This window comes from Topomyia yanbarensis, chromosome 3, assembly GCF_030247195.1.
Source record: "Topomyia yanbarensis strain Yona2022 chromosome 3, ASM3024719v1, whole genome shotgun sequence".
Taxonomy (NCBI): Eukaryota; Metazoa; Arthropoda; class Insecta; order Diptera; family Culicidae; genus Topomyia; species Topomyia yanbarensis.
This window is the reverse complement of record NC_080672.1, coordinates 55,420,445-55,442,961: the sequence shown is the minus strand read 5'-3', so window position 1 is coordinate 55,442,961 and position 22,517 is coordinate 55,420,445. Positions and strand designations below refer to the sequence as shown.

Sequence of the window (22,517 nt, the reverse complement as noted above, 5' to 3'; positions counted from 1 at the left end):
ATGTTGGTTGCGAAATATTCAATTGAGTCTAATTATACTTTTGAAGAGATAATAAAAACTTTTAGAGAGGATCGTGTCATTATTCAATTCTATTTGAGAAATATGAAAAGTTTTTAATTACGAATTATATCTTCTTACAGCAATACCGTAGTGATAAATCTGAAAATAACGGGTCGCAATTGTCGATAAAGTAAATGATGGGGACGGCATGTGTACAAGAAAAAAATCTGAAGTGTTGCTTAAGTACTATAAATTAGTTTATTCGTACATAACATTTTTCTTTGACAAGCGCCTCTAATTTCGGTAGTTGCCCATAAAAACATAAGAGCCCCATATGCATTGCAGTTAAAAATGAGTTATCAATTGAAATGTATAGTCAGTCACCTTTGATGCACAATAAAAACTAGCTGCTTTTTTTTAGAAAAATGGTGGTCTTATCCATAAGATTTGACGAAAAAGTAAATCTTGAACAGAGTTTTTTCCTAGGGGCAGATCACTTTAGAAATGTATAACAAATTTGCATCAAATTAGAAAAAATGCATTTAATTTCCATTTTTGCATCAACTTTGCACATCCTCGCCGAAAAGTTTGTTTAGCAAACGTCCTACGCTGATTCACTTTGTTCGACGTTTTGTTGAATGTAGGACTAGTTTTTGTAGGGTTTTGACGTCTTACACGCAACGCAAAATACATTGTACGCAACGCAAAATATATAGCGAATTTCTATTTTGATGGAAAGAAATGCATTTAATTTAGTTAATTTTTAAAAATGCATCAGAAGTGATCTAGGTTTTTCCCGACTTCTTGTTTTTCACTGTGGGATTTAAATGCATCTAAAGACAGTGTCGCTTTGATTGACGTGCATGGTAATTTACACCATTTAATTAATATCTTTTTCGGAATAAGCGCGTTAAAAATCTATGTCATATTTGTTCATTGTCTACTTCGAGTGAAATAATAACATGTGACGGCTAAGGTTACAGCGATAACGAATTGGTTTTCCACACACTTCACACGTGTACGTTTTCAGTTTTATGCTTTCGTGAACCATCTTGTGTCTGTTGAGATTGTGAAGGTCGCGAAATCCGTTCCCACACACATCACATTTATGCGGTTTTTTGTCTGCGTGAATATTCATGTGTCTTCTGAGGTTCGTTTTTTGGCGAAATTCCTTTCCACACACTTCACAAATATGCGATTTTTCGTTTGTGTGAATGTTCTGATGTCGTTTAAGGACAGCTTTTTCACGAAATTCTTTCCCACACACATCACAGCTGTGTGGTTTTTTATTCGTGTGAATTGTCCAGTGACATTTAAGGCTGTACAAAATTTTAAACTTCTTACCGCACACTTTGCATTGGTAACTTTTATAATCAGTGTGCACAAATTCATGTGCTTTAAGTTGACTGCGCTGAAGAAAGCTTTTTTCGCACATTTCACACTTGAATGGTCTCTCATCTGAATGAGTAAGCATGTGCTTTTTCAATGCGTTCGGCGTACAAAATCCTTTTCCACACGATTCACATTCACATGATCGTTCATATAAGTGACTTTTCTTATGTTCAGTCAGCTGGCCCATTATACTAAATGCCTTCTCGCATAGGTCACATTTGTGAATTCTCACATTATGAGATTGCATATGGTCTTTTAACTTTCTGAGAGTATCGTATTCCTTTCCGCATATATCACATGCTGTACTAATTACCCTGAAAGATTCGTGTTTGACGCATTTAGAAAATTCATTCCTGAGCCTGAAAGTCCCCTTGTGGAGCACAAGGTTCCAGAGCGTAGCAAATCCTTCCCCACACAACTCACAGTTAAACTGTGTTTCACTCGTGTGACTAAATGAGTGCTTTTTCAGTTGGTAGCGCGCATAATATGCCTTTCCGCACAATTCACATTTGAATGGTTTATCGTTCGTGTGAAATTTCTTATGTTCATTGAGATTGCTAGTTGTGACAAATGGCTTCTCACACACGTCACATTTGTAAGGTTTTCCTTTCTGATATTTCATATGTTGTCTGATCTGGACGAGTTTGCGATAACGTCTTCCACACAAGTCACAAATGTAAGGATTTTCATCTCCGTTGGTACTAGGACCACTGTTTGAATGTTCATCTTTCGTGTGATTCAATCGGTGATCATTAAGCAGGGAGAAAGATGGGAATTCTTTGCCACAAACTTTACATCGGTAGCTGACGGCATCTGTTACCTCTGGTTCTGATTTTAATTCAGTCAATGAATCTATTATTTCGATTTCTTCTACTTTGATCGGAATAGGGGCGTTGTATCCGTCTGGTTCTCCTAGTTTGTTCTCCTTATTAACATTTTCAGGCGGTGTATCTATTATTTCCATTTCCTCTACTTTCACGCTGAGTGAGGTGTTTAATTCAACGGGTTTTCTTAGTTTGGTGCCCCTGTTAGTTGTTTCAGCCAATGTATCTATCACTTCGAGTTGTTCTATTTTCAACTGAATAGAGGCGTTGAATTCGACGGGTTCTCCAAGTTTGTTCTCATTAGATTTTGGATTCTGCTGCTCCATGATCATACAATAGATACCTAAAATGTTTAACAATCTTCAGTAAGATTTCTGCTTTTACGCAAACTGTTTTAAATATTTTTTTAGTATTCACAATGAATACCGTACACGTAGGAAAATTTAGCGCTAAAACTAAAAATATGTGTTATTGAATCCAATCATTTATGGTTTATCACTACAACCAACAAAATTATTGGTTTTAAAATATTTTGTTATTAGAGTTATTGTCCAGTTATTTTCTCCTGATCGGGTATTGGTAAATCGTCACCACACTGAAAAAACACGTTAATATCATGTGGAAATCTATTGAATTGTTTCAATCCACAAACACATGAAATGCACACGGTTGCCATTTGAATATCCATTCGAGTGTGGGGATTACGGTTCTCAAATGAAATTCATGCGAAAATGGTGTGAAAAGCACATCAACATTAGAAAAACTCTGCGTAGAGAAAAACAGTATTTTTGGCAACGTATGCCTCGACATTGTATGGCAACACGTCCAATGTTATAAGGATAGGCAATCTCGATTGGATTCGTTTTTTGACAGCTAAACGCGAATCCAATCGATCCAAAATGGAGTCTCCGCAGTTCTCTTTCTAGAGTTTTTCTAATCAACATCTTAAGAAATACCATTGACCAAAATTTCCAAATGAATTACACGTGAATATCACTTCGTTTTACTTATAGCTTTCATTGGCTGAAGAATCGGTGAAATTAATTGTTTTACATGTAGAAATGCACTATAGGGGAAAGTGAGGCAATATCGCCATGTGGGGCGAGTTGAGCACCCCCGTTTTCCAAGAATCTATGAACAATTTTCGATTTTTTTGTTTGCGCGAATGCTTCGGTAATCACCATTAGATGATGATGTAATACTTTTATTGCGACATAAAACAAATAATAAATCACAAAAAAAATACAAAAATCTGACAGGATGTCAAAGAACTGAAAATGTTATAAGATTCAAGCTATATAAATAAGCATTCGCATGACGTATGTTTGCGGTAAATGAAAAATGCATATATCTCCGGAATATTTAACGTCTTTTTAACTATTTCAAAGAAAGTCTTGTTAAATTATGACTTTGTAGTTTCCTCAAAAAATCAGCGAACATAGCTCTGCAGTATGGAGCAAAATGAGCACCACGCAAATCCCATATGAGTTTATGCATTAAATTCTGAAAAGTTATCCGTATGTAAACGGTTAATACCTGAAGCTACTACGAGCGATGAATAATAATATTTGCTCGAGAAAGTTACTCGCAAAGATATTATTTAAACAAATTAGAAATTTGAAACTTAGAGTTCCGAAAGCGCTGTTAAAAACTATAAGAATAATTTCAGGGGCAACTGAATGTCACTAAATAAATAGAAAATATGATTCTTATTAATGATAAGTGAAATAAATTTAAAATTTTGTGATAAATATAATCTTTGCGACAAGATCATATTGCCCCTTAAGATTGCTTATATTGCCCCACAAAGTTTTTACCATGCCAAAAATTCGATGATTACAAACAACGATTATTTTCAAAGATTTTGAATTTTTTTCAGCGCGTTTAATAACTGCATGTACTGGCGTCATGTTTTTTTTGTGACTGAGTTCGACTGAATTGGGTAATTGAATGAGAAAAAAAAGTTTTTTATTACTTACATCGATAAAGCTGATTTTCGTGATTGCAACAATGTTTTTTTCCAACTCAGGAAACGTGAAAATAATATTAAAATTTAAAATAAAGAAATATGTTGACAGTCTGGATTTGACACTATAGGAAGGATTTGACATATCGAATTTCACGACAAATGATGCCCTGTCAGAAAAAAATTAGGGCATGTTTTCTCGGTTTTCCCGGAGGGTTATTTTTATTTGACACCATCCATTACATATAGTTTTTTATCATTTTGGGTGTTGTCCTGATAGGCCAGATGTAAACAACCGCAGTTTTCTTATGTATGGTCGCCAAGTTTATATAAGATTTATTTTAAAAAACAAAAAAATCGTTTTTACGTATTACAACGAATTTTTTTTTAGAAATGATGTTATATTATGTATATTGGACCTAAAATTTATCGAATGGAACGGAAAACTATATATAGCTTAATGACCCAATTGACAGCGGTTATTCCTCTACCCAGTCAAACTAGTCCAGAACCGTTTCGGATTTCCAGTATGAATTCCAACTCAGATGCATGAACCGATAGAGTCGGAATCGGTTGTTTTCTTTGGGCATGATTCCATACTGAATCCATTCAGGATTTCGAACCGGTTTCGGAATGGATTTAACGGATAGTTGGGATAAGGTAGTTTGGCGGCGCTAGTGTTTATCGTATATTAATTCAAATGTTTACATACGTTTTGTAAATAATTTTGTTCGATCACGGATGTCTGTTCTCTGTGAGTCAATTGATAAATATGTCGTATTCATGTGAAATTTGTTTGAATTTAATTTGAAACACCACATGAAATGCGTTTTAATGGATTTCCATGTGAAATTCAAAGGGAAATCATTTCTTTTACTTTTAACATGAGAACGCACATGAAAGTGATGTTTAATTTCGTTGATGGTTTGATCACCGACAAACTGACATGACACTGTATTTTCAAATTTGGCAAGATATTATAGGAGTCAACGCAAAATTTTGTAACTCGTACTGTCAAACGGACGTTCGTTTGACACTACGAGTTACGAAATTTTCAGTCAACTCTCTAATAATCATCGAAGCTACTCTATGTATCTACACTCAAAAAAATTTAAACGTTATGCCTATTGATTTTACACATAGATTTTTGCAATTAGCGGAGGCAGATAGGCACGATTTGCTGACACATAAACCTGATGTGTGTATTTACAAGACATACACATTTCATAACTATAAGACACATAAAACCCGATTCTATAACAATACGCACATATAACTTATGTGTGCATACATAGTTTATACTGTTGACACATAAAAGGTATGTGTGCGCGTGATGACATTTGCATTTCTTCTTCATATGGATTTTAAGTGCTTTGAAGCAAATAGAACTAACGTTTGATTTTTTTTCAGTGTAGAGTTCCAACAGTAGAAGTTTGGCCAAGAGAAAATAGACAACCATAGTTTTAAGACACTTGGCTCAAAGAAAAACTTGAAATGGTTAAAGGAAACTATAACCTTAAAAATATATGTTCTAGTTTTGTTGAACATTAAATTTTGACGAATAGCTGACTAAATTTTGTAAACATATACCGATATTTGACAAAATATAAGGTAATTCAGGGCATACACTGCATTTTCGACGAAAGATCTACGATCCGATCGTAAATCGTTTCATTTTCGGAAATGGAATAGTTTATTAATCAATGTGATAATAAATCCCGTAGTTGTTGTAACGGTATTTAATTAGCAAGGGACTGGAAGGTGAAGTATATTTTTCAATATTAAGAGCCATAGTACCTTAAGGGAGAGCAAGTAGTTGAAGGAAGAAAGTTTAGAAAAGCGTGAAATAGGGTCATTTGAGCAAGCTCGGAGCTTCCCGGCGATTTAACCTTTTGCCTGCTACCGCAGGAGTTAGGATCTTTTGGCGTTAGAATGCAAATCACATGAGTCTGCGGCATGTCCGGTCGATCGTAAAGTAACTGTGTACTTCATGCTGTCGGAACCGACTTGAGGTTGATTCCATTTATTCGATTCACTTTTCATGGAGTCAACCAGAGAACAAAGCCAGTTAATACCACAATACTTTCTACTTAAAACGTAAATATACGATGCTCCGCTCATTTGAATTCGAAAAACTTCTGCTCGTTTGAATATGTCTTGTCCATACCTTTACTAGAGGATATTAGTGTTCTTTTACGAGAGACACGTTAAGTAATGATGTGTAATTCATTATACAGATAGAGCTACTGTTCCGAGTTTAAATTATTTGCCAAAAAATTTCACCGAAATCGTCCTAATTGGCATGTCGGTTTGTCGGTGGTTTAATTGCATATGGTTTTATCGTGTCGATTATTTTCAGTGCATGAACGGCCAGGATTTCTGCAATAAAATTTGGTAAATACGGGTGAGTATTGTAAGCGAGAATTAAAAATCTGATGTATTAAGTACAGTAATTTAGTTTATTTATATGCAACATTTTCCTCTTACAATCGCCTCTAATTTCGATGGTTGCATTCAAAATTGACTTATCTGTTGAAATGTATTTCGAGCACAATTCAAACTAGGTACTAGCTTATCCATAAAGTTCACTTAAATAATTTTTCTCGACTTCTGAAGGCTAATTTAAGTCATTTTAGCCGTGTGTAGTACACGACCTCTAGTTAATGTCCTTTCAGGCACGCTTATGCTCTAAATTTGGCCACACATGTCTCAATTGATCAATATTTACTTCGAGTGAACTGTCGATATGTGACGGCTGAGGTTATCGCGATAACGCAGGCCCTTCCCGCACACTTCACACTTGTACGGTTTTAGTTCTATGCTTTAGTGAACCATCTTGTGTCTGCTGAGGTTCTGCATTTCGCGAAAGCCTTTTCCACACACATCACATTTGTACGGTTTTTTGTCTGTGTGAATATTCATGTGTTTTTTGAGATTCGGTATTTCGCGAAATTTTCTTCCACACACATCACAGATGTGCGACTTTTTGTTTATATGAATATTCTGGTGGGTTTTGAGGACACCTTTTTGGCGAAATTCTTTCCCACACACTTCACATTTGTGCGGTTTTTCGCCTGTGTGAATATGCATATGTACTCTGAGACTCGACATTTCGCGAAATTCTTTCCCACACACTTCACATCTGTGCGGTTTTTTATTCGTGTGAATTTTCCAGTGACCTTTTAAACTGTAAAGAAATCTAAACTCCCTATCACACACTTTACATTGATAATTCTTATGATCTGTGTGAACAAATTCATGCAGTTTGAGTTGACAGCGCAAACGAAAGCTTTTTTCGCACATTTCACACTTGAAAGGTTTCTCATCTGAATGAGTGAGCATGTGCCTTTTTACTTTTTTTGGCGTACAAAATCCTTTTCCGCACGATTGACATTTATATGATCGTTCGTATAAATGAGTTTTCTTATGTTCATTAAGCTTGCCAATCATACTAAATGTTTTCTGACACAGGTCACATTTGTGAATCCTTACATTATGGGATTGCATATGGCACTTTAGCTTTCTGAGCGTATCATATTCCTTTCCACATATGTCACATGCTGTACTAATTACCCTGAATGATTCGTGTTTGACGCATTGAGAAACTTCATTCTTGAGCCTGTAATCTCCCTTGTGAAGCACAAGGTCCCAAAGCGTGGAAAATCCTTCCCCACACAACTCACAGTTAAACTGTGTCTCACTCGTGTGACTATATGTGTGCTTTTTCAACTGGTGGCGCGCATGATATGCCTTTTCGCACAATTCACATTTGAATGATTTATCGTTCGTGTGAGATTTCTTGTGTTCATTGAGAGTGTTGATTGTGGCAAGTTGCTTCTTACACACGTCACATTTGAAAGGTTTTCCTTTGTGATATATCATATGTTGCCTGATCTGGACGAGTTTACGATAACGTCTTCCACACAAATCACAGATGTAAGGATTCTCATCTTCGTTGGTACTAGGACCACTGTTTGAATGTTCATCTTTCGTGTGATTCAATCGGTGATCATTAAGCAGGGAGAAAGATGGGAATTCTTTGCCACAAACTTTACATCGGTAGCTGACGGCATCCGTTACTTCTTGTTCTGATTTTAATTCAGTCAATGAATCTATTATTTCGATTTCTTCTACTTTGATCGGAATAGGGGCGTTGTATTCGTCTGGTTCTCCTAATTTGTTCTCCTCATTAACATTTTTAGGCGTTGCAACTATTACTTCCATTTCCTCTACTTTCATCTGGAGTGAGGTGTTTAATTCAACGGGTTTTCTTAGTTTGGTGCCCCTGTTAGTTGTTTCAGCCAATGTATCTATCACTTCGAGTTGTTCTACTTTCAACTGAATATAGGCGTTGAATTCGACGGGTTCTCCAAGTTTGTTCTCATTAGATTTTGGATTTTGCTGCTCCATGATCATACAGTAGACACCTAAAATATTTAACAATCTTCAGTAAGATTTCTGCCTTTACACAAGCTGTTTTTAATTTTTTTTTTCAGTATTCACTATGTATTCTAATTTAGTTGTCGAACAGTAAGCCAAATTTTGTTAGAATACTGTAAGAAAACTCCAAGTAGTATTCCTAATGGTTTTGATAGGGTGACAACTAGTTTTAGTGAGTCGATTGAACTTCGTTTGACGATTAGGTTCTTTACTGACACTGTTATCCTCACATTTACCCTAATTTTTCTAGACAGTTCACTATAAACACTCATGGTAATAGACTCGCGGATGTAAAAACCGCAAAACTGGCAACTAGAAATACTCAATGAGGTGCAATAATCAATTGAGTTCTACAAGATGACGACACGAATGAACTGATGATGAATGAAATTCATGTTTCACAATTCTCGGTGGTTTGTTTACTTTATCAGTTGCGTGAGTGCGAGTGCAACGGGTGCTCATCTGTTACATTCGAACTCACGTAACTCCCATGTAAACAAACCACCGAGAATTGTCACAGGAAGTTCATCCGTCTCAGTTTATGGGGTTAGGTCGGTTGGTGTAAAACCTAATTAGGTTCTTTACTGGCGCAGTTAACCTCACTTTTCTTGACAGTTCACTTGTACTGTTTACATACACTTAGAAAATTTTTGTGAACGACTAGATTCGCTCGAAGCAATTCGCAAGAAGTTTTCTAAGTCCATGTAAACAGTACAAGCGAACTGTCAAAAATGAACACTTGAGTTCATTTGTGACGTCAGCGTAAAGTATTCAATTAATACTAAGTTTTGGAATGAATACCAAAAAATACACTGAACGCAGAAATCATGTAAAATTTATGTGAAAACATTCATAATTATTTTCCATGCAGTTTTTCACATAATTCATAAGTGCATATCACATAGATATTCCTGATATGGTCACGATCCTATTCATTGGAACATTCACATATATTCTATGGGAAATACAATTGATTGTTATTGGTATTTGCCATAAAAATTGAACTGAAATACCAATGAGGATTATTGGTTTCGATAATAAATTTCAAGTGATTTAATTAATAATACTAAAATGAATTTATTTCTAGTTCGGTTACTTTTTTTATTATTTTTGGTCATTTTAGTTGTTGATGAACAATGTAGCTGATGTTTAAAATCATTTACATATTGATAAAGGTTTCCAGTAATGCTTCCAGAGCCAGGGGTGAAGTGTTCCTGATTCCCAACAGTTGTCGGCTTCCAACAAATCTGGCGCTAGAATTCGAAGAATAGTTGACTTCTGTACAGAATAAATTGGGAAGGACGGAGTGCGTCATATGGTAAGGATTTTATAAATTAAACATAAAACTTACATTGCGTTTCCTGCAGCATTGAAGTATTCAAAGACGGCCTGGATTCAAAATCGTCGATCCAAATGGCTGTAGAACTTCAAGTGACGCCTGCCAAAATTTTTTCATGTGTGCATATCGCATAACAATTATCTGACAACACAGATAACCACCGTTAACATATCGTATTAAACAATGAATATTATTCGTGTTCCATAATGATCGTTGTGTGTTAAGCACATGATTTTCAATGGATACACATAAAATGAATGGGATTGTCATTATTGGTAAGCTATGTGATATTTTTAATATATGTTATGAGATTTCTTGGCTCAGTGTAGTATGCTCGGGTTATTGCCCAGTTATTTTCTCCTGGTCGGGTAGAGTTACTATATTAAGGGTTAAGCGGACACAAAAACTGGCAGTCCATTTCAGGAAAAAACACTGGCATCCCATGTTCAAGCTCTATAGCTTAAAAATTTCATTTTCGTCGTAAGTAAGCACTTTACATGCACGAATAGAAAACCAACTCGAAGTTCTGATGATATGATTTCATACTTCGACATAGATCTTTCATTAGGGCTTAAATCGCAAATGTAAACAAACTTCGTTTTCGCTATTATGGCATTATGCGAATAAAACACTACAAGATTTAGGTGAAAATTATTAAAAATGGTTTATAGATATATTTATAATTAAAGAAAACAAAACGGCGAAACATACATTTTCTTCGAGATTTCGACTTAGGCCTTTCTTCTCAAGTGGAATATAAAGGCTAAACTAACATTTTTGGATAAACCAGAGGCGAATGGTTATTATTCACAAAATTATTCTGTAAACGGCGGTTCTATTATGAAAGTGATAATTAATATCCACTGTGATCTTGTCTACTTGGTGGTTCTTGCACATAAATATTCAAATATTTCGATATTTTCATGAAATTTGAAGTAAAGATGCACGCGCCCTTTCATTTGCGTTGGGTTTCTATGCGCCTATTTGCTGAGCCCTATTAAAAAATATCCTGTCAAGCTCGCCTATCCCTGAGCGGTAGCGAAGTCGGACAGCACGCGCGAAAGCGATGTGGCGTAGCCACATTGGGTGGTGGACACAAAATAAAATTGGCAACGCTAGCAAAATGTAAACACAAATGAACACTCCGGATGAACCTATCGTCAATTGACATTTCGACGAGTTATGATTCGAGCTAATAATATGGGCCTATTTTTTTGAGCTTCTTAATGGGTACTGTTTACATGGACTTAGAAAAATTTGGTTGACGACTAGATTCGCTCTTGTAGAACTCAATTGAATACTTTACGGTGACGTCGCAAATGAACTCGAGTGTTAATTTTCGACGGTTCGCTTGTACTGTTTACGTGGACTTCAAAAATTTATTTGCAATTTGTCCGCACAAAATTTTGCTATGTTCATGTAAACAGTAAACTAGTGAACTGTCAAAAAATAGAGTAAATGTATCAGTAAAGAACCAAATTGAATTCGAACTGACGCAACTAACAAATAACGACACTGAGTCCCTCTAGATAAAGACTCGAGACGTCTATCGTTTGTTTGCCATTTATCTGTCAGTGCTATTCCAATCGAGCACGAGTCCTGTCAATGGCGCTCGTTCCAGACGGATTCGAAACGAATTTCTTCGGATTGAGTGTTTTTGACAAGTTTCAGTTTAGCTTTACCTATCTGGCTGACATATTGGCGTGATGCTTATAAAGCAATATTGCTTATCGCAAGCTGCGGCCTTCATTAAATAACACCACCTGAATAACGTATCAATTTTTGGCCGGATCTGGACTCGGCACATTACGTGAAGCGGTCACTGGAGAAGATGAAGCGTTTGAGCATCTTGGTCGAACAATTCCAGGAAAGAACAATGACATTCAAACTAGCTAATGTTTACAAATTTGCGTTCAATAAATACGGGAAGGTATTGTTAATCAAGAATTGAAAGTCTGATGTTTTAATTAAGTACTATAAATTAGTTTATTTGTATGTAACATTTTTCCCTGACAATCGCCTCTAATTTCGATTATTGCATTTAAAATTGAGTTATCTGTTGAAATGTATTCCGAGCTAGGGGCAGATCACTCTAAGAATGTATAACAAATTTGCATCAAATTAGAAAAAATGCATTTAATTTCCATTTTTGCATCAGCTTGGCACTCCCTCGCAGAAAAGTTTGTTTAACAAACGTCCTACGCTGATCCACTTTGTTCGACGTTTTGCTAAATGTAGGGCTAGTTTTTCTGTAGGGTTTTGACGTCTTACACGCAACGCGAACCACATTGCAGGCAACGCAAAAACATTGCACGCAACGCAAAATACATTATGAATTTCTATTTTGATGGAAATAAATGCATTTAATTTCGCTGATTTTTAAAAATGCATCACAAGTGATCTGCCCCTAGATTCCGAGCATAATTCAAACTAGGTACTAGCTTATCCATTTCAATTAAAATGTAATTTTGAAATGCGTTTTTCTCGACTTACTGTTTTTTTATCATGGTACATATATGCATATAAATGCAGGCACTTTGATATATAAATGAAGGTTAATATATGTCATTTTAGTCGTGTGTACTACACGACCTCTAGTTAATATACTTTCAGGCATAAGCGTGCTTTAAATTTGGTCACACATGTCAGCATTGTTCAATATTCACTTCGAGTGAACTGTCGATATGTGACGGCTGAGGTTATCGCGATAACGAAGACCCTTTCCGCACACTTCACACTTGTACGGTTTTAGTTCTATGCTTTCGTGAACCATCTTGTGTCTGCTGAGGTTCTGCATTTCGCGAAATCCCTTCCCACACACATCACATTTGTGTGGCTTTTTGTCTGTGTGAATATTCATGTGTCTTTTGAGATTCGGTATTTCGCGAAACTCTCTTCCGCACACTTCACACATGTGTGATTTTTCGTTTGTGTGAATATTCTGGTGGGTTTTGAGGACACCTTTTTCGCGAAATTCTTTCCCACACACTTCACATCTGTGCGGTTTTTTATTCGTATGAATTGTCCAGTGAGCTTTTAAACTGTAAAGAAATTTAAACTCCTTATCGCACACTTTACATTGGTAACTTTTATGATCTGTGTGCACATGTTCATGCGATTTGAGTTGACAACGCAGGCGAAAGCTTTTCTCACACATTTCACACTTGAAAGGTTTCTCATCTGAATGAGTAAGCATGTGCTTTTTCACTGCTTTCGGTGTACAAAATCCTTTCCCACAAGATTGACATTCATATGATCGTTCATATAAATGAGTTTTCTTATGTTCATTAATGCCGATTTCGGCTTTAGATCAGAGTCGCCCTAGGTTCGCTCTAATATTTACAAAATCCATACAAAAGTGACAGCTCAGAGCGAACCTAGAGCGAATCCGCTCTAAAAACGAAATCAGCATAAGCTTACCAATTATACTAAATGCTTTCTCACACATGTCACATTTGTGAATTCTCACATTATGGGATTGCATATGGCACTTTAGCTTTCTGAGCGTATCATATTCCTTTCCACATATCTCACATGCTGTACTAACTACCCTGAATGATTCGTGTTTGACGCACTTAGAAAGTTCATTCTTGAGCCTGTAATCTCCCTTGTGAAGCACAAGGTCCCAGAGTGTGGAAAATCCTTCCCCGCACAGCTCACAGTTAAACTGTGTCTCAGTTGTGTGATTATATGAGTGCCTTTTCAGCTGGTGGCGCGCATGAAATGCCTTTTCACACAACTCACACTTGAATGGTTTATCGTTCGTGTGAAACTTCTTGTGTTCATTGAGATTGCTAATTGTGGCAAATGGCTTCTCACACACGTCACATTTGAAAGGTTTTCCTTTGTGATATTTCATATGATCTCTGATCTGGACGAGTTTACGATATCTTCTTCCGCACAAGTCACAAATGTAAGGGTTTTCATCTTCGCAGGTACTAGGACCACTGTTTGAATCTTCATCTTTCGTGTGATCCAATCGATGATCATCAAGCAGGGAGATTAATGGGAATACTTTGCCACAAACCTCACATCGGTGGCTAACGACATCCGCTTCCTGTGGTTCTGATTTTAATTCAGTCAATGAATCTATTATTTCGATTTCTTCTACTTTCATCGGAATAGGGGCGTTGAATCCGACGGGTTCTCCTAATTTGTTCTCCTTATTGGCATTTTCAGGCGGTGTGTCTATTATATCCATTTCTTCTACTTTCACCTGGATTGAGGTGTTTAATTCGATGGGTTCTTTTATTTTATTGTCTCTGTCAGCTTTTTCAGACAATGTCTCTGTCATTTCGATTTGTTCTACTTTCAACTGAACAGAGGCGTTGATTTCGACGGGTTCTCCTAGTTTTTTCTCCTTGTTAGATTTTGGATTTTGCTGCTCCATGATCATGCAGTAGACACCTAAAATGTTCAACAAACTTCAGTAAGATCTCAGCCTTCACGCAAGCTGCTTTTAAAAGTTTTTAGTATACAAAATGTATTATAATCTAGCTCTCAAATAGTAACTTGAATCGTGTTTGTTTTGATCCTTACATGTCAATTCTATGATAACGGGAGATTCTGCTTAGGCACTGCTAAGGAAATTCCATCTATTATGATCCAAACTGGTAGACAGTCGTTTTATGCTAGATCACAAGCGGTTGCTACACAAGAACTGCGAAACCCACAGGTCCATGAAACTTACTTCCATTACCAACAGCGAAGTAACAACGATTGCACCTAGTGCTTCCAAACCAACAGCCAGCATCACCAATAAAGAAAAAAATGGTGATGAATGCAGATTCACAACGAACACAGATAACCTCACTTTATATGATAGTTCACTCGTATTATTTAAATGGACATGGAATAATTTTGTCTCCAATTCCATTCGTTCGACCCAAATCGGTTGGCAAAGCTGTATTATCGTGCAACATGAGGCCAATCTATGTCGCCATTCACCTCTGATACAGAACTCCTATTTCTTATCTCCCCGCGGTGCCAACCAGGGTACAGGCCTCCTTTTGCCGTTTATGTTCACACTCGGGGTCGGGGTCTATCCCCAACCGCTGTCAATTCGTTCACTTCGACAGGTGGACGGATTGAAGCCTGTCTCAGTTTCGTTTCGAGCGGGAATGGCATTAGTGAAGATCGTCTAGGATCTGTGGTCGTATGCTGACAGAGAAGGGGGACAAACGACGCGCGCGCGGAACTGCTAGTGTATCCGTCTTGCAGAGTGAATCTTTCGGTACAGTTAATGGTTATTTTGGGCAGCTCAAAATTATTTCTTGGCTTTCTTTTGTATGTTAGGTTTGTATACAACCTTCGATTAATATTTTATCTCAATAAATTGTTGTTCGTAAATCAGCCCCAATAAGACTTCAATCTGACTAGTATCGATGATCAAGGGTCAATACGTACTGAAAATTCGCGGCGTCTGTTTTTATGAATCTAATTTTGAGTTCCGTTATTGCTAACAAACCCGTGCATCAGGTTAACGACCCATTGTATTTCCCGTCAATGTTCGATATTCGTTTTTTCGCAAACAATTTGAGAGGCTGAGAGTAAGAGTGGGTTAAAATTTTGTTCAGAGCAAAAGTGGGTTAAAATATTCTGTTAGATCAGAAATGGTATAGTCATCACACCTCAGGCAAAAGTGGATCAAATATTAATTCGCGCAAAAATGGTTCGACAAAATTTTCAAGGCAAGACTGGTATAGAATATTAACCCATTTTTGCGCTAAGAAAAGAATCAGAATTTTCTTATTCGGACTTGTGGGAAATGAAATTTTATTATATTTTTCGATGCCTTAGAAATCGTGTAATATAGGATCCGTATAGGTCAATAGGCATCGGAAATTGACGATTGCCGCCATTTTGAAATCCAAGATGGCGACTTCCGGTTCCCACAAAGTAGTGAGAACCACCATCAATATGGGTGTCATTTGAAAGGGGATGGTGAGCAGACATCGAAAATTGACCTTCACCGCCATTTTGAAATCCAAGATGGCGACTTCCGGTTACCATAAAATAGTGAGAACCACCATCAATATGGGTGTCATTTGAAAGAGGATGATCAGCAGACACCGAAAATTGACCATTTCCGCCATTTTGAAATCCAAGATGGCGACTTCCGGTTACCACAAAATAGCGAGAACCACCATCAATATGGGTGTCATTTGAAAGAGGATGATCAGCAGGCACCGAAAATTGACCATTACCGCCATTTTGAATTCCAAGATGGCGACTTCCGGTTACCACAAAATAGTACGAACCACCATCAATATGGGTGTCATTTGAAAGGGGATGGTGAGCAGACACCGAAAATTGACCATTTCCGCCATTTTGAAATCCAAGATGGCGACTTCCGGTTACCATAAAATAGTGAGAACCACCATCAATATGGGTGTCATTTGAAAGGGGATGGTGAGCATACACCGAAAATAGACCACCACCGCCATTTTGAAATCTAAGATGGCGACTTCCGGTTACCACAAAATAGTGAGAACCACCATCAATATGGGTGTCATTTGAAAGAGAATGATCAGCAGACACCGAAAATTGACCTTCACCGCCATTTTGAATTCCAAGATGGCGACTTTCGGTTACCACAAAATAGTGAGAGCCACCATCAATATGGGTGTCATTTGAAAGAGAATGGTGAGCAGACATCGAAAATTGACCATTACCGCCATTTTGAATTCCAAGATGGCGACTTCCGGTTACCACAAAATAGTGAGAACCACCATCAATATGGGTGTCATTTGAAAGGGGATGGTGAGCATACACCGAAAATTGAAAAATATCAATATGGGTGTCATTTGAAAGAGGATGATCAGCAGACACCGAAAATTGACCATTACCGCCATTTTGAATTCCAAGATGGCGACTTCCGGTTACCACAAAATAGTGAGAACCACCATCAATATGGGTGTCATTTGAAAGAGAATGGTGAGCAGACATCGAAAATTGACCATTACCGCCATTTTGAATTCCAAGATGGCGACTTCCGGTTACCACAAAATAGTGAGAACCACCATCAATATGGGTGTCATTTGAAAGGGGATGGTGAGCATACACCGAAAATTGAAAAATATCAATATGGGTGTCATTTGAAAGAGGATGATCAGCAGACACCGAAAATTGACCATTACCGCCATTTTGAATTCCAAGATGGCGACTTCCGGTTACCACAAAATAGTGAGAACCACCATCAATATGGGTGTCATATGAAAGGGAATGGTGAGCAGACATCGAAAATTGACTTTCACCGCCATTTTGAAATCTCCGGTTACCACAAAATAGTGAGAACCACCATCAATATGGGTGTCATTTGAAAGGGAATGGTGAGCAGACATCGAAAATTGACTTTCACCGCCAATTTGAAATCCAAGATGGCGACTTCCGGTTACCACACAATAGTGAGAACCACCATCAATATGGGTGTCATTTGAAAGGGGATGGTGAGCATACACCGAAAATTGAAAAATATCAATATGGGTGTCATTTGAAAGAGGATGATCAGCTGACACCGAAAATTGACCATTACCGCCATTTTGAATTCCAAGATGGCGACTTCCGGTTACCACAAAATAGTGAGAACCACCATCAGTGACACCCATTTCATACACCTTTTAAAATTTGAAGATCCAAGGAATATTAATAAACCCAAAAATGGATTGAAGTGAACCAAAAGCAATTTTATTGAAAGTTAGCATTTTTTCGCTTTTTTCCTCATATAACCTATTTTAAAACCACTTAAATTAATATGTAATTGCATATATAATATTTTTATTGATGCGAGAAACAAATCACAAAATTTTAATTTCGGGCGGGTCGATGATTGTTTTATCTTTATTGTCTTCATGCCTCATCCACGAAGTATGAAGTGTGTGGTGCTGCATCCATGATGACTCCACCACCCTTGACGTGAGAGTGTCTTGGAGTGCTCGAGTCGAATAAATGGTAGTTAAACTGAATCGGGTAGCGTTTCCGAGTGATCGTAACGATTGAGCATTTACTCGGATGTAAAACCATTCTGTTTAGGTCACACCACGTACTAAAGCTCTCCAGTTCACTCTGAAGAAACTCGGAATCGGTTTTATCCCGTATTTGTCGAAAAATTTTCATATCATGGGCGAAAGAAAGGCGGGGTCCTTGTAATTTTATATTGATGTCATTAAAGTAGAGGAGGAAAATTAATGGACCGAGATGGCTACCTATTGAGATGCCGGATGTAGTGAAGAATGGTGCAGATAGGCAGTCCTTAATGCTGATTTGGAATTGCCTTCCATCGAGGAACCAACGCAGAAGTTGTCCATGAATACCGAGCTTGTCCAGCTTCGCTATTGCGACATCATGGTTGATTTTGTCGAAGGCCGAACCGATCCATGCGAATAGCATCGGTTCGCAATCCATCAGTAAATCCATCGAGTACATATGTTGTAAACGAGAGCAGGTTGGTCGTTGTCGATCATTTAGGCATAAAACCGTGTTGTTGCAATGTAATGTTTGCAGTGAAAGAAAATCGGATCTTAAACGGCTACTACTGAACACCCCCTTTCAAACGTTACCCATGTTTATGATGGTTCTCACTATTTTCTGGTAACCGGAAATCGCCATCTTGGATTTCAAAATAGCCTAATTGTCGATTTCCGATGTCTACTGACCACCCCTTTCAAATGACACCCATATTGATGGTGGTTCTCACTATTTTGTGGTAACCGGAAATCGCCATCTTGGATTTCAAAATGACGCAATAATCAATTTCCGATATTTACTGACACCCGCTTTCAAATTATACCCAAATTGATGATGGTTCTCTCTACTTTGTGGTTACCGGAAGTCGCCATCTTGGATTTCAAAATGGCGTAACAATCGATTTCCGATGTCTACTGACCCTTTTCAAATGACACCCATATTGATGGTGGTTCTTACTATATTGTGGTAACCGGAAGTCGCCATCTTGGATTTCAAAATGGCGGTAATGATCAATATTCGGTGTCTGCTAACCACCTCCTTTCAAATGACACCCATATTGATGGTGGTTCTCACTATTTTGTGATAACCGGAAGTCGCCATCTTGGATTTTAAAATGGCGGTGATGGTGAATTTTTGGTGTTTGCTGACCATCCCCTATAAAATGACACCCATATTGATGGTGGTTCTCACTATATTATGGTAACCGGGAGTCGCCATCTTGGATTTCAAAATGGCGGTAATGCTCAATTTTCGGTGTCTGACGATCATCCTCTTTCAAATGACACCCATATTGATGGTGGTTCTCACTATTTTGTGGTAACCGGAAGTCGCCATCTTGGATTTCAAAATGGCGGTGAAGGTCAATTTTCGATTGCTGCTCACCATCCCCTTTCAAATGACACCCATATTGGTGGTGGTTCTCACTATTTTGTGGTAACCGGAAGTCGCCATCTTGAATTTCAAAATGGCGGTGAAAGTCAATTTTCGATGTCTGCTCACCATCTCCTTTCAAATGACACCCATATTGATGGTGGTTCTCACTATTGTGTGGTAACCGAAAGTCGCCATCTTGGATTTCAAAATGGCGGTGGTGGTCAATTTTCGGTGTCTGCTCACCATCCCCTTTCAAATGACACCCATATTGATGGTGGTTTTCACTATTTTGTGGTAACCGGAAGTCGCCATCTTGAAATTCAGAATGGCGGTAATGGTCAATTTTCGATGTCTGCTCACCATTCCTTTTCAAATGACACCCATATTGATGGTGGCTCTCACTATTTTGTGGTAACCGGAAGTCGCCATCTTGGATTTCAAAATGGCGGTAATGGTCAATTTTCGGTGTCTGCTCACCATCTCCTTTCAAATGACACCCATATTGATGGTGGTTCTCACTATTTTGTGGTAACCGGAAGTCGCCATCTTGGAACTCAAAATGGCGTAATTATCGATTTCCCATATCTACTAACCACCTCCTTTCAAATGATACCCATATTGATGATGGTTTTCCCTGATTGGTGATAAATCATTTTTGAAAACATTCTTAGAATAAAAATGGAATATCTATCCTCTCAGGGCAAAAGTGGTATATCTTTTTAACCCACTTTTGCGCTAGGGTTTTTTTATCCCATTTCTGCTCTGACTGGTACTTAAACCGGTTTTGCTCTAAATAAAACGTATACCGCTTTTGCTCGCAGCGAATTTTTAACCCACTCTTGCTCTCAGCCTCTCATTTGGAAAATATGAAACACTTTTCTTGATTTATAACATCTCGAGCTCTCATAAGTCTGTCTCTACAACGTGTCACTCCATAGTTTCGGTTAGTAAAATAGCGAATTTTTTTTTAATGCTGTCACAATGGTGATCCGGCCCATTACGCAGATAAGATTAGCTTTCCTAGGCAATACTCCCACGGTCGGCTGTGTGGAGTTCAAATTGCTTTTGTTTAGAAAACAGGATACTCTCGGTATCCGGCTACCCAGAGTTTAAAAAGAACTAAAAACTAAATAAGATCTTTTCTTTTTGGAATGATCGTATACTCGAAAACCAAACCAAAACCAAGGTCGCATCGCTTGCTTGGAGCGAATCCTAGACCTTATATCCTTCCAAATGACCAACTCCGCGACACCTATGGAAGAGCCTGATGAGTCGTCTACCTTCCGTTAAGTAGGTGGAGCATCAACACTTCCTGTCTACCTTATCCTTTCCCGTGAACGATGGAGATGGGGGCGGCCGGCAATGATGGCTATCATCATGCTGTTGAGTTTTTAATATGGGTCGGATTGGTATGAATTCCTACTTACCACTTCCTAAGGAACTCTTAGTAGATAATCGGCAGTCAAACATGATGAAGTCAGTGTGCAATCCGCTAAAATCATCGTCACAAGACAATGCAACGCAATTCGGTTCGTTCGAACCAAATCGCAAATAGTCCAGTTATACTAACACATTGAAACGTGTAAACAAATAATAAAAATAGTGATGACAGGTATATTAAATGCTATAACTTTGAAACTGCCGGGTACTTTTCTTTCTCATGATCGTCTTTGTCAACTGCTCTTAGCTCACTGAACTGTTCCGACATGTAACAATAACAAGCAATAAGTTCCTAGTCTGAATTTGCTTATCTGTTGCTCGTTGGTACTCCACATTGAACCAGTTGTTCCATTGATTTCATCGTGTGTTATCGAGAACTCAATTGACCGCTGTGCTGATCGCCTCATGTAGACAAACTCTTGTTGGTCGTTCTTCAAAAATATTGTTTTCCTAAAGGCGGAATTATATACCTATACCATATTTTTCATGAAATAACAAATTCTAACATATATTTTTTAGCATTAACTTTAGGTCTGTAGATTACCTCCGGCAATTCTTTTTCGTCGTGTTTTAGTTATTTCCCGCCGGCCTTTTTACGCTACGAGGCCAAACACCGACGCAAGCGAGATGACTTCTGGGGTTTTCGATTGATGGACACCGGTGTAGTGGAGTGCACTGAAACTGCACCGTTTTTGCACATTCTAGCAGAAATGCAGAAAACTGGGTATGTTCCATTGACACTTCTGCTATAAAGTGCAATCCACTACACCGGTGTCAATCAATCGAAAATCCCATTTATAAGTGTTCGAAAATTGAAAATTCGTTGTTAACCAAGCTAAGGTCCGTTCCAAACCCCGGTCGGCCGAGGGAGGTAATTCGGCCGGCGTCCTTATTAACCCGGATTTCACAGTAGCCTGGGACCCATCATATCAAAGTAGGCGCTTCGATGACTTGAACAGACAGGTGTCGCAATTCTCCTATTTCGAGTATTGATAATACTGACAAGGAGTCAGATAGTATCGCGGTGGGAAGATTATCTTACTTCCTGCGTATGGCCAGTAGGATTGCAGCAGCACCAACCGAGAAGACGGACAGTGGGCGTATTTGAAAGCTCATTTGACAGCTGCTACGTGGCGTGTTTCGCTTGAGGCGTCGCTTTAGCGTTAAGTCGCGTGACCACAAGACGCGGCATTCTAATTACGCTGTTACTGTTTATTAGTACAATTTCGGTAACGTAGCTTAACCTAGTTTTGATTTACTTACAGTTTTGCCCATGAAATATTGGCCTGGTGCTTATAACGCAACAGTGCTTATCGGAATTTGCTGCCTTCATTAAGAAACACTACCCGAAGGACTTGCCTTTTTCTGGTCAGATCTGGACTCGTCACATTACACGAAGCATTCGCTGAAGAAGATGAAGCGTTTGCACTTCCGAATCGTCCCCAAGAGTAATTACAGGGAATAACAATCAAACTGACAATAGTTGGAGATATGAACAGATTTATTTACACAGCTAACAACCTCTTTCGGCAGCTTTTGGCATCCATCAGTCGTTCCAGCTAGCAAATCCACAAATTTGCATTCAGTACGCGAGGGTATGTGTAATCAAAAATCGAATGTGTTGATTAAGTACTAATTATTAAGTACCAGTTTTTTTTAATTCATTTCGTTTATTTGATAGGCACAAATGCGTTAGCTTGGCGGTGCCAAATTCTTTTGTTTTTACATTTTGGATATTTTAAAACTAGGAGGTTACAATGTTGAAATATTTTTTTTA

General features: G+C 38.0%; 3 protein-coding genes across 5 annotated transcripts; all 3 read right to left on the bottom strand.

Annotated features, from left to right (window-relative positions):
• Positions 1-178: 178 nt before the first annotated feature.
• On the bottom strand, positions 179-6,493 carry LOC131692230 (zinc finger protein OZF-like). Its single transcript, XM_058979149.1, has 2 exons — positions 6,350-6,493; positions 179-2,559 (listed from the first exon to the last, which is right to left on the bottom strand). The coding sequence occupies exon 2, from the start codon at positions 2,546-2,548 to the stop codon at positions 941-943; it is 1,608 nt and encodes a 535-aa protein (XP_058835132.1). The 5' UTR covers positions 2,549-2,559; positions 6,350-6,493; the 3' UTR covers positions 179-940.
• A 127-nt stretch (positions 6,494-6,620) lies between these two features.
• On the bottom strand, positions 6,621-12,699 carry LOC131692229 (zinc finger protein 28-like). Of its 3 annotated transcripts, none has more exons than XM_058979146.1 (2): positions 12,569-12,699; positions 6,621-8,609 (listed from the first exon to the last, which is right to left on the bottom strand). In XM_058979146.1, exons 1-2 carry the CDS (start codon positions 12,576-12,578, stop codon positions 7,006-7,008), a joined length of 1,614 nt encoding a protein of 537 aa, XP_058835129.1. In that variant the 5' UTR covers positions 12,579-12,699; the 3' UTR covers positions 6,621-7,005. The 3 variants fall into 3 exon arrangements, with proteins under 3 accessions (XP_058835129.1, XP_058835131.1, XP_058835130.1); XM_058979148.1 differs by having other exon boundaries at positions 12,455-12,574; XM_058979147.1 differs by lacking the exon at positions 12,569-12,699 and adding an exon at positions 8,859-8,880.
• Positions 12,624-22,153, bottom strand: LOC131686938 (zinc finger protein 678-like). Its single transcript, XM_058970969.1, has 3 exons — positions 22,004-22,153; positions 13,363-14,368; positions 12,624-12,957 (listed from the first exon to the last, which is right to left on the bottom strand). The coding sequence occupies exons 1-3, from the start codon at positions 22,071-22,073 to the stop codon at positions 12,624-12,626; spliced, it is 1,410 nt and encodes a 469-aa protein (XP_058826952.1). The 5' UTR covers positions 22,074-22,153.
• Between the last annotated feature and the right edge of the window lie 364 nt (positions 22,154-22,517).

Bases quoted from the DNA above. Each gene is read 5' to 3' on its own strand.
- LOC131692230 (XM_058979149.1), bottom strand. From the start codon at position 2,548: ATGATCATGGAGCAGCAGAATCCAAAATCTAATGAGAACAAACTTGGA.
- LOC131686938 (XM_058970969.1), bottom strand. From the start codon at position 22,073: ATGAAGGCAGCAAATTCCGATAAGCACTGTTGCGTTATAAGCACCAGG. The intron at 14,369-22,003 runs GTAAGTAAATCA...TGAACATTTTAG, and splicing joins AATATTTCATGGGCAAAACT to GTGTCTACTGCATGATCATG. The intron at 12,958-13,362 runs GTTTTTAGAGCG...AAAACCGCACAG, and splicing joins GGTAAGCTTATGCTGATTTC to ATGTGAAGTGTGTGGGAAAG.